Below are 17272 nucleotides of genomic sequence, written 5' to 3'. Positions count from 1 at the left end.
AGTAGGGCATGGGGAGAAGTAAATCATAATTTAAAATTCTGTACTCAAACTGTGGTATATTATGCCCTTGCTATATTGGCCTACATAGTTACAACACAATATGGTCAGCTATAACCCAAACACAAAGTTGAGTGTCATAGCAAAAACAGACTGCTGACAGAGGCATTTACTCTGGATTCTGGGTAGGCGGAGCAACTATTCTGTCTACTAGATGTTTTGATAAGCAAAACCATGATTCCGAATTCAACCTAACAATTTTAGTGTGTGGACTAATATATCAGCGATTTGTGGGTACATGATTTGTGGAAGCAAATTACTTAAGATCCCCATAAAACAGGATAAATCTATGATAAAATGAATTAGGAGTCCATATCTAAGTGTTTTCTAAAACTGAAAATATAATATATATAGTCATCGTGCTTATAATTAGTAACCATATTGTCACTGTGGACTTAGTAAGAAACCTCCTCTAAGGCAACTTTTAAGTATGCCACCTCTGCATTAGATTTAGGAGTGGAGACTTAAAGGGGCTGGGGTAAATTTTAGACGACCTAATGAAATATCGTCAGTTTCAATGATTTTGAATGGAATCTAAATGTGTGTGGCCCTACCGGTCACAGATGCTGAAAAAAGGCTTCTGTATTAAGTAGAAGGTAAAGCAAGACACTCGCGAAGTCATTCCAAGTTGACAAATGTTACGTGGTCTGGAGTGTATATGGACTGCATTTCATCAATTCTAGGACACATATTTTTCCACGTTTTCACAAACCTAAAAGCATCTGAAAATTGCTGTCTGCCAGGCGGCAGTCCCACTGCAGTTGTCATGGCTTGCACTTAAGCATCAAAATTTGCAGAACTGATGTCAGCAGCTTGGAAAAGTTCCAGGAACAAGAGTGGAACAATCTTTTAAGGAATGCTGTGTCACCAAGGTTTTGATGGCATAGAGTATGATATTGTGTGGAAAAACAAAGACATCAAACCATAAGTCCAGAAGTGATCCAGAACAATTAAATCCAACATGGGCGGGTTTGAAGAATATCTTAACCCTTCGTTTCTCACTGTTGGTACAACTGACATTTTGAGCCAAATAATTCTTTTTTTTGGTGAGGGAAGAATGGCCAGGAGTTAGCGGGTAGCGGCTGTAAGTGAGGACTGTCATGTGCATTACAGAATGTTTGCAGCATCCCTGGTCTCTATCCACTACATGCCAATAACGTTTGACAAGTTATGACAACCAAAAATGTCTCCAAACATCATCAAATGTCCCCTGGGGACCAAATGCTCTCCCAGCTGAGAACCACTGCCTTAATCAATTTATTTTGCCTACTTTTTCCTTCTTACAAATATACATATATGTTTTCAAAATTCAAAATTAGTGTTAATGAACTGTTCAATAAGAAAATCCCGAGAGATAAAAGTATTGTGTTAAAACTGGCAGCAATATTTTTCATAGAGTACATCGAATACACAAAAATCTTAAAATCAGTGGCATGCAATGAAATTTAGCCACCCAGCATCCATTCTCCCTCCTCATGGAATGCTCCCCGCGATTTCCTGCTGGGGAACTATTTCCTCACTATGCACAGTTTTAGAAATAGCCAGTTCTCCCCTTGCTAATGGTTCTCTAGCCTTCCTTTTGTTTCTTTTGAGCTATATATTCTTTACGCTCCTAGAAATTTCCTTGCTTTCTATGCTAATCAGAGCTAAGTTTCAGTTTTCCAACTAAACAAATCTAACGGAAACAAAGTGCTTATCTCAACTATGCTGATAGAAGACATTTTGGAATATTTCTCTGCCGTAAAATTCACCTGCCTGTTAAAAATGACACCACCTCTCCTCACCAACCACCACATGGGTAGAGTGACTAGAGGCATGGATGAAGCCAGAATTGTTAAAACTCTGGCATGTGTTTTAGGGATTCACCATACTCTATTTTTCTCACTGCTTTAAAATTTCCATTTAAAAAGGGTTACATGATAGTAGATAGTCTATAAAGGAAAATATCACAATTGAAATTAATTCCAAAGTCCTCATCGAACAAGCTTCTTCAAAACATATGTGGATGCCTATGTCCAGATATTAAGTGCTTGAGAACTGGTCAACAGATTTGTGTGCATTTGGAGGAAGAGAAAACTTGGTACACAGGGCACATACTATATGAGGAACAGTACCAAGGTAAGAGGAGCCATTTTCTAAAACTGCCTACAAATCTCTATTCAATTTAGCCAACACCTACAATAATGTATACATGCTCTGTGACTCCAAAAAGTTGCTGCCAAAAGACTGCACACAAAACCTTCTTAATGCTACTTCTGAAGTTTCTTCTCTGGTAGAAAAAAAAGAAAGAAAAAAATAGCTATTGATTCTTTTAAGAACTATCATATAGATGAACACACACTTCTTTTTGCCAAGATTTGACAGCTGGAAGTTTTCATGAAGGAGGCTTCAAACAAAACATTTTTTAAAAAGAAAAAAATAATATAAAGGCTATGCCACCCTCTGCTCTCCTTAAAGGTGACAGAAAATAAATTCTTTATCAATAGTCATTGGTCCAGGTTATAGATAGGCTGCCAACCCCATTCCACCTGAGATATGAAATTGGCTTTTACTGGCACCTTTTATTCATCTCATCTGCCCTTTCCCTTTTATGAGCCAAAGCAGAGCAAATGGGAGCTGAATAATGAAGAGAAAAAAAAAAACCACAGTGAGAGTTATTTTAACAAAAAGCCTGCACCATATGGAGAGAAGGGAAGACCAAAAAAAAAAAAAAAAATCCTATGTGAAATATAATAAGCAAAGTAAATATGAGAATCTAACCAAAAAATCCCTATTAAAATAAAACTCAATTAAAAATAACAAAATTTCAAAGACATTTTACCATATTGTCTTTGCTTCTTAATGAAAGTAATCTAAATTTTTTTTGAATATTTAAACTTCACTATCTAATTATATAGTCTATCAACCTAAGCCAATTAAATAATTATAAAGTACTCCATGGAAAACTGTGGAAATATACGCAGACCTTTTTAGCAGTACCAATTACATCTTGATTTTTTTAAATCGTAAGCCATGTACCTTCTCTATTTCCTGAGAAAATGGCGTTCTTAATCTAAAATTCATACTCTGTTCTGTATATTTTGTGCAAACTGGGAGTTAGCTTAGCAATTTGTCAAAAGAAATATTAAAGAATAATTATTCATCACCCTCATTTTAAAGATGAAATATTTAAGGCTCCAAGAGGTTAAACTATACAGTGAAGTTTCTATGGCCAGTGAGGACTACAGTCCAATTTAAAGATCTCTTACCTCCAGATCTCTCAGGCAAAATAGTTGGGCAGTTCAAAACAAAACAAATACAAACTAAGCATCTGCTCGGTGGCAAGCATGTGTTTCGTGCTCACAGTAAAAAGACATTCACATGATCATGTAAGCATAATTCTCTAAGCTATATGAAAACTCCAGAAATAGTACAGATGGGAAGCACTTTATCTTGGATTAAAATGTATTCCCATCTTTTTATGAATAAGTACATACTCAAACTTCAAAAAGTGGTACATTTTTTTAAAAAAATGATGCTTTTTAAAAAATCCATTTATGGTGGTTTTTTTAAATTTCAGTTGATAGCTCGTCAACATCTTTTTGAATCAGCACACAAGGCTTTAACTGATGGTCTAGTATTCCACTGCAGGCATGTACTGTCATTCATTCGGTCAGTCTCCCAGTATGGTCAGTTTGGATTGCTTCCAATTTTCTACTGTTACAAAAACACTTCAGTGAACATTCTTTTAGGGGTTGTTAGTAGTAGTAGTAATAATGGCAACAATAAGATGGAAGAGTGTGCAGAGGAAAAAATCTCAAGCAATAAAATGTTTAAAAGGGGTTAACTTCAGAGGATGTTAACAGGATTTTTATTTCCAACCTTACTTATATCTGTAACATCCTAATGTTTTTAAGTTAACAGAATAATAATTAGTGCTATTTGTTAATCCAGGCACTATGTATCACACATGATATTCATCATGACCAAAATATTTACTTTAGTGCCTGTAGCAGGCAATATAATTTTTAATCATGAACACATTCGCTGATCAACTAGGAAGTTCCTGGAGAATCCTCAAAAACTCCTTCTCATATATTGAGAAAACAGGGCTCCATATTCAAGCAACCAATACAAGAGATATAATGATAATTCACAGTCAATTTTGGGAAGCAGGTAACATAAGGCTCTAAGAGGCACAATCTAAACCCGAAAATGGCCAAGTTCATGTGTTCAGCACATTCTGAGGTTCAGCCATACACAAATAATGAGCCTTATTACCATCATACTTCTCTAAAAATATTTGATAAATATGAAAAGTCCACCAAAACCTCTCTCTGATACCACAAAACTCACCGTTTCTGATCTTCAGATTCTTTCTTGGCTTGCTCCAATGCCAGCTCCTCAGCCACTCTTCTTTTCAATTCTTCATCAGAAACTAGAATCAATAAAGAGCAGGAGATAAAACAGGTGACTTCTAAAAAACAAAAGTGAGAAAATACTCAAGAAAACCCAGCTGAGACTAGATTTGAATGGGCAAAGTTTGCCAAGTGGCCAGTGTCTCCGTGGAACTTCTGAAGCACTGTGGAAAAGACCAATTAGTACACTTCAGGAGTAATTTAATCAAGAGTTCCCTGGTGACCTAGATTTCCACTCCTGCCAAAATTTATAACAAACTCAAGGAAGTGCTTACTGCACAGTGGGGACTGAGTCGGTAAGGACCAGTTCTTTAAGATGATGTCCTAACATTAAAGTCTGACAGTGGTGTGTAGGGAGAGGAGAGGCTGTAAGGAAGGGACTTTGGGGGGGAAATGACAAAAAAAAAAAAAATCTTCTCACTTCAGCAATTAAACATCTAACAAAATCATGTATTACAAAGAGAAAATCATTTGTAGTTACATTCATTTTTCCATTATTTGTGAAAAAAGGCATTTGTCATTTATGAAAATTTTTTGGAATACATGTCATTCAAATTCAAGCGTCAGCAGCTGGAGAGAGACACAGAAGAGTGCTGAGAACACAGCTGGAGCTTTCTAAATACATCTGGTCTTTCCAATTAGAAGACTGTGTATGGTATGTTTCATAAAGGTTCTTACAGCTATGATGGTAAATAAAACGGACAAATTTCGCATGCTTCCTTAAGAGCCTTCCACAAGAAATAAACAAAAACTAACTCCTCTTCACTAGAGACCTACTAGCCAAAATTATGAACAAGAAAGCACCGAAGCACTCAGGAGAATCTAGGAATATCCATGGGACCTAAGTTTTATTTCAGATGGTTGAGCCTATTAGATGGAAAATTAGACAACAGTGTCTCTTTTGGTAATCTTGACATTATAAATGCTTAGTCCCACAGCATATGCAAAAATACTATTTACAATAGGAAATGCAAAAACCCTTTTAAATATTTCACTGACATGGGTTAGTAACAAAGAAGATATCTGAAAGATCAGAAGGATGATTTCTCTTAGTTGTGGACTATCTGAGTGCAACAGCAGCATCCAATGACACCATCAAGAAGGTAAAAAGCCCTCAGAATGGGAAAAAGTATCTGCAAGTCATACGCAGCTGACAAGGGACTCATATCCAGTGTATGCAAGTAGATAGAGCATACAATATATAAAGAACTCTTACAGACAAACAATAAAAAGACAACCCAATTAAAAATGGGCAAAGGGTATAAATAGGCATTTCTCCAAAGAAAATACACAACTATTTGTCAATAAGTACATAAAAAGATGTACAACAGCATTAGTCATTAGGAAAACGCAAACGAAAATCACAATGATATATCATTTAAAACCCATTCTAATCAAAAAGACAATAACAAGTGTTGGTGAAGATGCAAAGAAATTGGAACCCTCACACATTGCTTGTGGGAATGTAAAATGGCTCAGCCACTGTGGAAAACAGTTTGGCAGTTTCTCAAAATGCTAAAGAGTTACCACATAACCCAGCAATTCTAATCATATATACTCAAGAAAATCTGAAAACATGTCTATACAAAAACTTATACATGAGTATTTATAGTGGCATTAGCCACAATATCCCAAAACAAAGCGCAACCTAAATGCCTAGAAACTGATGTGGTGTATCCATTCAATACAATATTGTTCAGCCATAAAAACTAACAAAGTACTGATACATGCTACAACATGATGAATCTTGAAAACATTATGCTAAGTGAAAGAAGTCAGACACAAAAGTCACAAACTATATCCATTCATATGAAAAGTCCCGAACAGAAAAATCCATAGACACAGAAAGTAGATCAGTAGTTCACTGGGGTAGGAGAAAGGGGAAATAGGGAATGACAGCTAATGGATATGGAATTTATTTTTAAGATATTAAAAAAAAATTTTTTTTTTTTTTTTTTTGAGACTGAGTTTCACTCTGTCACCCAGGCTGGAGTGCAGGGGTGCGATCTCGGCTCACTGAATCTCCGCCTCCTGGGTTCAAGCGATTCTCCTGCTTCATCCCCCCAAGTAGCTGGGATTACAGGCATGTGCCACCATGCCTGGCTGATTTTCATATTTTTGGTAGAGATGGGGTTTCATCATGTTGGTCAGGCTGGTCTCAAACTCCTGACCTCAAGTGATCTGCCCACCTCAGTCTCCCAAAGTCCTGGGATTACAGGCATGAGCCACCATGCCTGGCAGAAAATATCCTAAAACTAGATTGTGTGCTGGCTGCACAACTCTATAAATATACTAAAAAACACTGAACTGTACACTCTGAATAAATGAATTTTATGATATGCTAAATGTATCTTAATAAGCTGTAAAAAAGAGAGAAAGGAAGAAAGGAAAGAATATAATAAAAAGAACATTGTACAGGGAATCAGGGAATAGAGGAAAAACTATTGAAGGTCTAATGCCAGTTTGGCCATCAACAATCTGGAGGAACCTTGGGAAAGTGATTAACCTCTCTGGGGAGCAAGACAACCTTTTCTTAAATGGGTGTTTAGGGTCCCTTCCAACTGCATACCATGCTTCTATTTTGCCTCTCTCTTACTTCATAGTCTATAGCATGAGAAATACACAAGTCTCTACTTTGATGGAATCAAACAAAACCTAGAAAACCCCTAGAACAGAATTCTGTTTGCATTCAGGCAGGTGTCAGAGCTCTTTCAGAATGAAAGATTTTTAAACAATCAAAATAAAAGCAGAGAAATTGCAGGCAGTAAGAGCTCCACAAAAAGTCCAAATAGTCTGCTTTTCTACTAGCCAAATTTTGGATAAATCAGTTAATCTAACTGAATTTTAGTTTCCCCATCTAAAAATATGACATATGGGTGCACCTGTCAGCTATGAAATTCTAGACTATACACTCCACAAGGCAATAATTTTCACACTTTCATCTACTTCTCATAAACAAGTAAAACAACGTGACACTAAATTTTTTTCAAGTTGTATACAGCCAATAGCTCCACTAGTAGCAAAAATTAAGACAAATATTTAACATAATTAGTACGACCTGATCATACCAGTTAGGATCAACTCACAGTCAAATGGCCTATGTAAACTCATGCTGCCTCTCCTAGACTCCTTCAAATTAAAACAGCAAGATATTTCCCAGGCAAAATTCAATCAGATTCTCAATCAAAATTCAATTTAATTTAATTCAATTAAAACTAGGCTTCTGTAAAACCTCAGAATCTAACTATGACGCACTGAGATCAGCGTTCTAAGAAAGATGATAAAATTTTATCTTACCTTTTTTTCTTGTCTTGGGTTTTTTGTTTGTGCTTATCGTTTGAATATCTGTCCCCTTCAAAACTCTTGTGGAAACTTAATCCCCACTTTGGCAGTATTGAGAGGTAGGGCCCTTAGGAGGTGAGACTGGGTCATGAGAGTTCATGAATGGGTTAACCCCTGCATGGATTAATGGTTTATCATGGGAGTGAAAATCTTAAAAAGAAAAAGAAGGCCAGGCACAGTGCCTCATGCCTGTAATCCCAGCACTTTGGGAGGCCAAGGTGGGCAGATGACTAACTTGGTGAAACCCTATCTCTATTGAAAATACAAAAATCAGCTGGGCCTGGTGGCATGTGCTTGTAATCCCAGCTACTCAGGAGGCTGAGACAAAAGAATCACTTGAACCCAGGAGGCAGAGGTTGTAGTGAGCCGAGATCACGCCACTGCACTCCAGCCTGGGTGACAGAGCAAGACTCCAGCTCCAGAAAAAAAAAAGAAAGAAAGAAAAACAAGAGAGAGCTGGACTAGCATACTGAGCACCCTCACCATGTGATGCCCCCACACAACCTAGGGATTCTATAGGAATCCCCACCAGTAAGAAGACCTGCACCGTATGCAGCCTTTCAACCTTGGGCTTCAAAGTCTCTATAACATTAAGTAACAAATTTATTTTCCTTATAAATTACCCAGTTTTACATATTCTGTTATAAGCAACAGAAAACAGATTAAGCAGTTCGGTTTTTCCAGCTTCACAAAGGTATAATTGACAAATAAAAATCGTACATATTCAAGGTGAACCATGTGATTATTTGAAATGAATCATGTAATGATTACTACAAATACATGCAGCACCACACAGTTACCATTGGGGTGGGGAGCACTGGGGACACTTAAAATCCATTCTCTTATAAAATCTCAAGTTAAAAAAAATTATTAACTAAAGTCACCGTCTTATAACTGAAAGCTTGTACTCTTTGATCAATATCTCCCGATTTCCCCACCCAGGTCCCCTGGTAATCACTCTTCTACTCTGCTTCTCAGAGTTAAACTGTTTTAGGTTCCACATATAGGTAAGGAACATAGAGTATTTGTCTTTCTGTGTCTGGCTTATTTCACGTGGCATAATGTCATATCTTCAGAGTACACTTGATGCCTATGACATAGGGGTATCTTCCTACCAGGGGAAAAGCTCAAATCAGCGGTGAGCTGTTTATTCCAATGTGATCAAACAGTGACCAGCTGGGTGGACAGGCATGAAGCCATGTGGTGAGAAAGTGTTTTGGGGTGAAGAAAATGCAGCTTGGACAAGGCTCACCATTTCTTTCTCTATCCCCTTCTGCCTACTACCATCAGCCCTGCCACCTGCTATGCGGCGAGGTAAGAAAGAGACACAGATAACAGGTGGCATCATCTAGGTATGCCATGACAGGAGAGAAAAAAGTGGGAAGAGGAAAACAGCAGCAATAAAAGGGACAGGAAAGCTACCGTGGCCACTGAGAAAGCCATGTCCAAGTGACCAGCTGGCTGACATCACTTTTGGTCCATAAAGGAACCAAGCACAGCTGTCTTTCTAATGTCCTACCTATTTCCAGAAAAGAACAAAATAAAACAAACACAAATTTTGGGTCAAGCCCAAGGTCACAACTCAAAAAGTAATTACCTTAGCTACAAATGAGAAGTTAAAATAACAGAAGATAAAAACATGACCTGGCATAAAGAGTTTAAAATCTAAAATAGCAAATCAAAGCACAGGCAGGAAAATAAACCAGTGTGGTAATGGGTTCTGAGCAAATCTAAGCTTCATGTTGTTTGTTTTTAAATCAATAGAATACATAAAGCAATACTGTATTTCTTTTGATAGGTCTGACCCAAAGTGCATGAGAGAAAAAGATATAGCATTTGGAGACCACTATTTAAAATGGCCTTTCTGAAAACACTCTTTTCAGCTCCCAGGATCTGAACATTTTCTCAAATAAAACTGTTATTAAACTAAAAGGTCAGTGTTTCAGGATGGGCTAGTTTAAGAGAAGCACAAGAAAGGCCAACTTTACCTATTAGCACAGTGAGTTTCCAAGCAAATCTTTGGGAACTGGCAAAGTTTGTGAAGCAAGAAAAGGAGTAAAAACAAAAAAATGTTCAAGCCATATAAATCCCATTTGCCAAGGAAATTTGCAAAACTATTTCAAGTTCAGTAAGTATGGTTCCATGGTTTTTGCATACACACATACTATCCTTTTAAAAATGTGTTAAGACAAAAGAATGTTTTCTTCCCATACTTGCATATCCTGTACTTTTTAAAATTTTTCTCAGAAACCATTTTAATTTCTTTCTCAATGGCGAATGTATCTTAACAAACACAAACACTGGCATTTCATCAATTAGTTACAGATATAAACACGGAACATGAAAACATGTAAGAAAAAGCCAAGCATTGCAATTGCTTAGTTATAGCAAGTGTGCCCTAAACCAGTGATTTGAAACCATTATTGAAAATAATAAATAATTGGATAGTTGAAAGCAGCTCTGGATCCCTAACCACTTCTTGTTTGTATTTACTAAACAATATTCTAAACAAATGTTTTGGCTAGTACAAGGGTCTTCTTTATGGCTTACCTAGGAATCTTCTGATCCCCGTAGCCACCAAAATTTCCAGGCTATAAATCTGAGTTCAGGATCAAATAAGAAAGTCCAAGATTTCTAAACTTATACTTGATTCTGAATATTCTTAGGAAAAGTGAGGAAACTCTTATTTGTCAAAAAAAGTGTAGCATGAATTCAATACACATCACCTGTCTTCTTCTATGTGACAGGTGATGCCCAAATTCCTGTGTTTACAGAAACTGGTTAAACTAGAGATATGAAGAGAGGGAATGGAATGGGAAACATAATTATACATTTCACATACATCCTTGAGTGGTGAACAGAAATGACTCCAAAAGGCAGAAGGACTTGAACTCACCAACTATGAAAAACAGAAGACTGCAAATGCAACCATGATTTGAAACATACATAGATTCCCTGAACCTCAATGAACATACTAATTTTCTTTGCAACTTTTCCCACTTGTAATTCCCCTTTCCTTCATTTTCTTTGCATAATCCTTACGCTATAATTCCCTCAACATTGCAGTATTTCTTAAACAATCTCTTTAAGTTGCTTAATAAAAAATTATAGCTTGCTTCTTAGAGAAATATCAGTTCCTTTGGGATTTTTCCTTTAGTGTATTTTTCTTTCTGGTTTTACCATTTGCTGACATAGGTCATGGCCAATTTTGTAAAGTCTACGTACTAGTTTAAACACACTAAAGAGAAACCATGAAGATCTTCCATGAGAACAAAATAAATATATGTACCTGCATAATATAAGCAGCAGATTTTAGATAAAGACTCTAATTATCCCAGGACTGAGATAGTTAAGCAAAAGGTTATACCATAAGATATAGCCAAATTAAATTTTCAGCTCCATAGAAATGCCCATTAATCTTAAAATTTCAGTAAATTCATTAATATGAAGAGCATTTATTGTTTAGAAAAATAATAATCAAAGCATCCATGCAATCAATGAAATACAACACAAAGCATACTAGAGCTAAATGACTCACAGCACAGATTACAGGATAAATCTTGTCCTGCTTCTTATCTTCTAAAAGGTACAGGGTTTGACTGGAAGAAGAGTTAAAAGATGACTAGGATAAATCTCAAGGGTTAGAAATAAACATGTAACAGTTTGCCATTATCCATTTGTAGCACCATTTAGTTGGCAGACAAATAAACCTGATTTAAACACGCACAAAGAGAATATTCAGCTGACAGTTAACTTCACTATCTTGTAAGGATAATGTATCTTAAGAGTGCCTTCAAAACAAATGCCATCTGTCTACTACCTGGCAGGGGTAACTGTGGCTACTTACACATTAAAGTTAATGAAGATGGTAGAATGAAAATTCCTCATTGCATATTTGTAATCATAAATATTGTATCAGAAGGCAAAGTGTTAGGAAGAGTTTGGCAACCTAAACATTAAAAGCATCAAGTTAATGGTTTATTTTGTGGCATTATTGCTTCATCAGGATTTATATACCTTTGTAAATTTCTAATCTGAATGGCATATTATGCAAATAATGTCCATTTTATTGTTTGCTTCACAATAAGCACCCACAGAAACGATCCATGTTCCACTCCATGTGGAATAAAACATTCATCCAGGGCTATAGCTGTAAAGCAAGAGACAAGCTTGTAATTCGTATTCTACAGTTTAGACATCTTAAGTAGACAATTCGCAAAACCAATATTGAGAACCAGATATATCTAGTATTTCATGTCTTAATACTCTGAATACTTTGTGAGGTTGCAAGGCCTCACAAAGCCTACAGGAAAATAAGATCTATAATTTAAATTAAAAAATAATAATTATCTTTGGATATTGCTTTATGATATATAGCTTAATTTTTTTGTTGTTATTTCAAAATGGTTATATTTTATTCACTGGAGATAAAACTATAAAATAGTGTTAACTCTCCAAACTAAATGAAGTACACAAACCATCCAAACCCATTTCCATTTCATTCAAATAGTCCTGTGTGGCCAAATTTAAAGCTTTCTTCAGGAGTCATGAAATGCATAGAGGACCAAGCTGGAAATGAAAGGTAGTGGCCACCACAGCCACTAAGCTGCTTCTTCTGGAATCTCCTTTACAAAAAAATCTGGAGCCATCACTAATGACAGTGTGTTGTTTACAAAGGTGAGAAGAGCAGGTATCCATTACAGCTTTAATGCCCTGGCTATGGAGTTTCCATTTCACTGCTGAAGCACAGTTTTCCGTGCTCTAATCAACTACATGAGTTATTTTTATTTTCTGTAATTGTTTTTTCCAAAGCAAGTTTGATTCCAAATTAGGTGAATCAATCAATTTACTAGGTAGTACATCCACACTGACATAATCCTACACTAGGCTTCGTGAGAGATCAAGACATATAAAATGATCTCTACCATTAAGGAGATTCCAGTCTGAGTCAGTAAAATTGTGCTATTGAGGTTCAGTATTCAGGAAACTTATCAAGGTCAGCTGTAGTTAAGGATGTCGAACTTGAGCAGGTGTATGAAAAGGAAACCAAACAAAAGTTGTTTGTAAAAAGTAAAAACAGAAGGGTAAATTAGGCTAAATTGCAGGGAGTCTTCGAAATTACAAAGGACTTTAAATAAGAAATACTAAGAAATAGGGCATCCTGGACAGTTGGGGAAAAAACGGCAATAATGCAATGAAATGGAGTGTTACGGGAAATGTAATCTGGTAAAGGTTTGCAGGTAAACTGGGAGGGAAAGCATAAGGCAACCAGTGGTTCTCAAAGTGTAACCCCGCCTTCCCCCCAAAGCAGCAGCATCTTCTGGGAACTTGTTAGAGGTACAAATTCTTCATTCAGCCCCACCTCAGACTTAAGGAATCCAACACTCTGGGGCTGAGGTACAACCATCTGTGTGTTATCAAGCCTTCCAGGTGACACTGATGCACACAGAAGTTTGACAGCCACTGGCAAAAGGTGAGGAGGGCTTAAAGTAGGAGACTCGCTATGAAGATAGAGTCTAAGATTCAATATTTTTCATGGGGAAAAAATGATCACCTGAGACTGACTGAGAGATGAAAGAAAAAGAAGTCAAAGGTGCACCCATGCCAAAAAATGAATACCCACGATGGTCAATTAAGTAAAGAAGGAGAGGTTGTTTGGAGAAGAAAGATAATGAGTTAAGGCATGTTCAATTGAAGGTAATGGTAGAATCACCACATGAAATTGTAGGCAATTAGATATTTGAACCTGAAGCTCATATTTGATTTGAGACTTGGCTTGACATGCTGATTTGGGAATGACTATTACAGATCAGAGCTCAGTGAATTCTCCTGGAAAAAAAAAATGCATCAAAAATACGCGTAAAGAAAAAAAGCAAAAGGCTAAGGGATAGGCCTTAAAAATTCATCAGATGAAGGAGGGGAGTGAAAAAGGAACATCATTAGGGGCAAAGAAGGAATGGAATGAAAAGGAAGAAATGAACCAAGACAGCAAGTGTAGGAATGATAAATAGATTTCATCTCAGGTGCCAATTCCGATCAACTGGCAGGAGCTGCCTGAGTTGCGGTATGGAGAAGGACTCTGAGGCCAAGCCCAGGTTCAGTGAACTCATGTCTACTCTGGGCACAGGAGGAAGATCTGGCACATGGCTTACAATTACCTATCATCCCATGGAGTGCGCAGAAATCAGATCTCATGAGCCTTCGTTCAGTGGGAGGAGAACAATGGAAGGCAGCAATTACAGGCCTCCCTTCAACAAGTTTCAGAAATGAAACAAGAAGAAAAGAGATGGAAGAATTATTAATAAAAGATGTTTTTCACAAACATTGGATTCTGTACATATTTGAAGGGCATCCATAATCGATAATCTGTAAGTAAGTTATACTGACGAATGGTAGTTGCTGTTTCTCAAAAGGAATTTAGAGAATAAAACATACAATTACACTCAGAAAGATCTGCTTGTTTAATGTACAGCAACAATTAATATATATTATACTCTAGTCTACTTTCCTAATTGCCATCCTGAGGCAGGCTCATAGCACAATTTTATAAAAAGAATATTTTACGACAGTAAGAGTGGACAAGCCTTTTCATGTGCTAAAAAGCTTTAATCAAGGCTAATGTCCTTACCCAAAGAGTTTGTTTTGGTAAGAGAAAGTCAAATACCACTCCAATACTTAGATTCATAAATCAATCTTCCCTCTTCTTATTGTTATCAAGTAGAGTGCATACTTTTTAGCAATATAACTGTATTTAAACCCCAAATTCATTATGCACTAATCAAACTTCCTAAAATCAACTAAGACATTTAATTCTTTAAACTCTGACCAACACTATATTCTAAGCAAGATTTTATCTTTGCATGTAATCAAAGCACAAGGAAAATAACAGATTTAAAGGTCTGAAAATAAAATCTATCTTCTAAACCACCTCACTTTCTACTGCCCTGGGAACTCAGCTAACCCCAACCTCAAGACTTTTCTTCTGAATGAATGAAAACTAAACTCATGAACCAATTACCGTCCTTTTTGTAAGGAAGAAAAGTAGAGTCCTGTTCTTAGACACTGGCCTACTACTAGACAGTAGAAGTAGTGAGGAGATCGCATATAGTCAAACCTCTGGGCTCCAGTGAGTCCATTTATAGCCCATTAAGGGTGAGGATGCAAAAAAGGACATATTTAAGACACTAGCTAACCACTGCAGAAAAATGGCCTCTCCTGGGAAGTTTTAAATAAAGCAATTCAGATTTTACACCCATGCTTAATTCATATTTTATTTATGAGAGTTCAAATATATTAAAACAGTGAGGCAGCATAAAACATATTGGTATAATATTTTTCATTAAACTATAGTGCAATATCCTGAGCTTATTTATTTAATTCACATTGTGATAATTAGATCATCTTCATTTGTGAAGCCAGATTATAATACCTACAGCCGTTATTTTTCCCTTCACCTAAAGTAACAAATCACCACTCAGGGTTAGAAAACACCATTTCAATGTATTCATAGGTAGTCATAACCTCTAATAAAACAAAAATAATTCTCTGTGAAACATTGTGGAAGCTCTGTAACTTAGCCCATAACAGCGGATTTTACCATCTTTAAAACACAAGACTGTGCACGAGGACTTCAAAACCAAAGCATTGTGCTGTCTTTAACTTAAATTCAAGAAAGTACTTAACCCTTTTTCTAAAAGTAAAATAAATTATTCAAAGTAAATTTAGCCTGAAAGGAATAGTAAAAAACATTTATTATGATTACATTCCTAACGATCACCTTAATATCAGTATTATATAGAGAAAAGTGATGGAATTCCTTCTTATCTAGCATTTCATTTTGTAATTTACACCATGTGCTATGTGAGGTTTCAGGGTGTAAATCCTTCAGAATACCTGGGACTACATAAAACAGCAACGAAAAAGATGCGTTTCCATTCAGACCAGTGGTTCTCATTCTTATCAGACCCAACTCTGCTTTTTTATAGCAAATATGTTTTGCAATGCTCCCTTCACTATCCTGAAATGAAACAGATGATAATCCGACCAAAAAAAGCAATCAATACAATGCCCCAAGTGTAATATTTAAAAAGAAATAAAAGAAGCTAATTTATAATAAAATAATGGCATCTCATTACGCAAACATTCAAACATAACTACACTAGTAGATATAATAAAAGTCTGAATCTTGGGTTTGTGTGCTAAATCATCACAAATGCAAAAGCTATAGCTATTGTTACACAGTAGTTGCACTCCTAGAAAATTCAGTATACTTTGAAACCATGCAAAACATACTTTCTGTTTACATATAAAACAACTAAGTTCTGGGCCAGGTAAATAGGTTTTCAGCTGCATGAATTTCTGATGGGACATTTAGAAGCTGGGGGGCACAGGATAATTCCTTGAGATGGGAAACTATCCCCAGGCACTGCCAGCCATGAAGATTCCTATCCATGCCACCTAACACCATAGCTTCCCTCAAATTCCTGAAGTGCCTGAAGTGGTACCATCTGCACCACTGTTTTAGACAGGGCTAAAATATTCACCCTGATGAATGAGAAAACATGGGAAACCTAGCTATTTTATGGTTTGCATGACCACAGATAAATAGTCACAAATAATCTACTACTATTTGTATGGATGTTTCAAACACATAAACATGTGGATGACACCAAAATATCCTCCCCCAACATGATCTCTGCCTTAAGGTTCCCAAACATTACTAGCTTTCTGTAGCTCCATTCTCACCAAAACCACATTTTGCCCAGTCCACTTATAAAGATCATCTTAATTTTCCTTAGGGTAATCAAAATTACTTTCTGCTAGTGTCATCAAACTGTCTACTTTTTTTTTCTCTCCTGATGTGCTAGAGGGATGATGGGTCCATTACTAATTTAATAGAAATGGAAAATCTGGGTACAAATTGCAGCCTAAATACTCCAGGCCTCTGTATTGATATCACAAGAATGCACACACACACACACGCCAGAGAGATACAGATTAAAACTCATCTACCCAAAAACTGTAAGCCTTCACATATTCAGATTACTGTCTTTTAAGAGAACAATTTCAATTTATTTCAGGCTGGACACACTTCCCAACAAAACTATCTACATTGGATAGCACTTAACCATTTAAAACTATATGTTTCATATGTGACAATATCAGAATTAATACTGAACAAAGAGTTCAGTAAGGCCATATCATTTTTATAGTAAAGGAAAACAAAAAAGAATTTACAGCTACTCATCCTGAATTAACTTATAATAATTCAGAGATTCCTTTTTGAAATTAAGAAAGCAAGGGTGTAGAAAGAAATAATTTCTCTATAAACAGCAAAAATAAATTAGCTTTCACTAAAGCGTATAATATGAAACTATCTAGAATAAATGGTAAGAAGGCAGCAAAAATGAGTAAAATCTAAACATATATGATACTTTCAAAGAAATGCATCTATAATTCTTTTTAAGTACTTTCAG

The 17272-nt window shown here is 36.2% G+C and overlaps 1 protein-coding gene across 5 annotated transcripts in view; it reads right to left on the bottom strand.

Annotated features, from left to right (window-relative positions):
* The window catches only part of CHCHD3 (coiled-coil-helix-coiled-coil-helix domain containing 3), a 296049-nt gene that overhangs the window by 233332 nt on the left and 45445 nt on the right, over nucleotides 1–17272 (bottom strand). For all 5 annotated transcript variants that reach the window (XM_017532527.2, XM_017532528.2, XM_017532524.2 and 2 more), the window contains exon 3: nucleotides 4393–4474. In XM_017532527.2, coding sequence (XP_017388016.1) covers nucleotides 4393–4474 — 82 coding nt within the window. The remainder of the gene's footprint in view (nucleotides 1–4392; nucleotides 4475–17272) is intronic.

Source organism: Cebus imitator, unplaced genomic scaffold (assembly GCF_001604975.1).
Source record: "Cebus imitator isolate Cc_AM_T3 unplaced genomic scaffold, Cebus_imitator-1.0 Scaffold77, whole genome shotgun sequence".
NCBI lineage: Eukaryota > Metazoa > Chordata > Mammalia > Primates > Cebidae > Cebus > Cebus imitator.
The sequence above is the reverse complement of the archived record's forward strand: the minus strand, read 5'-3'. Positions and strand labels throughout refer to the sequence as shown.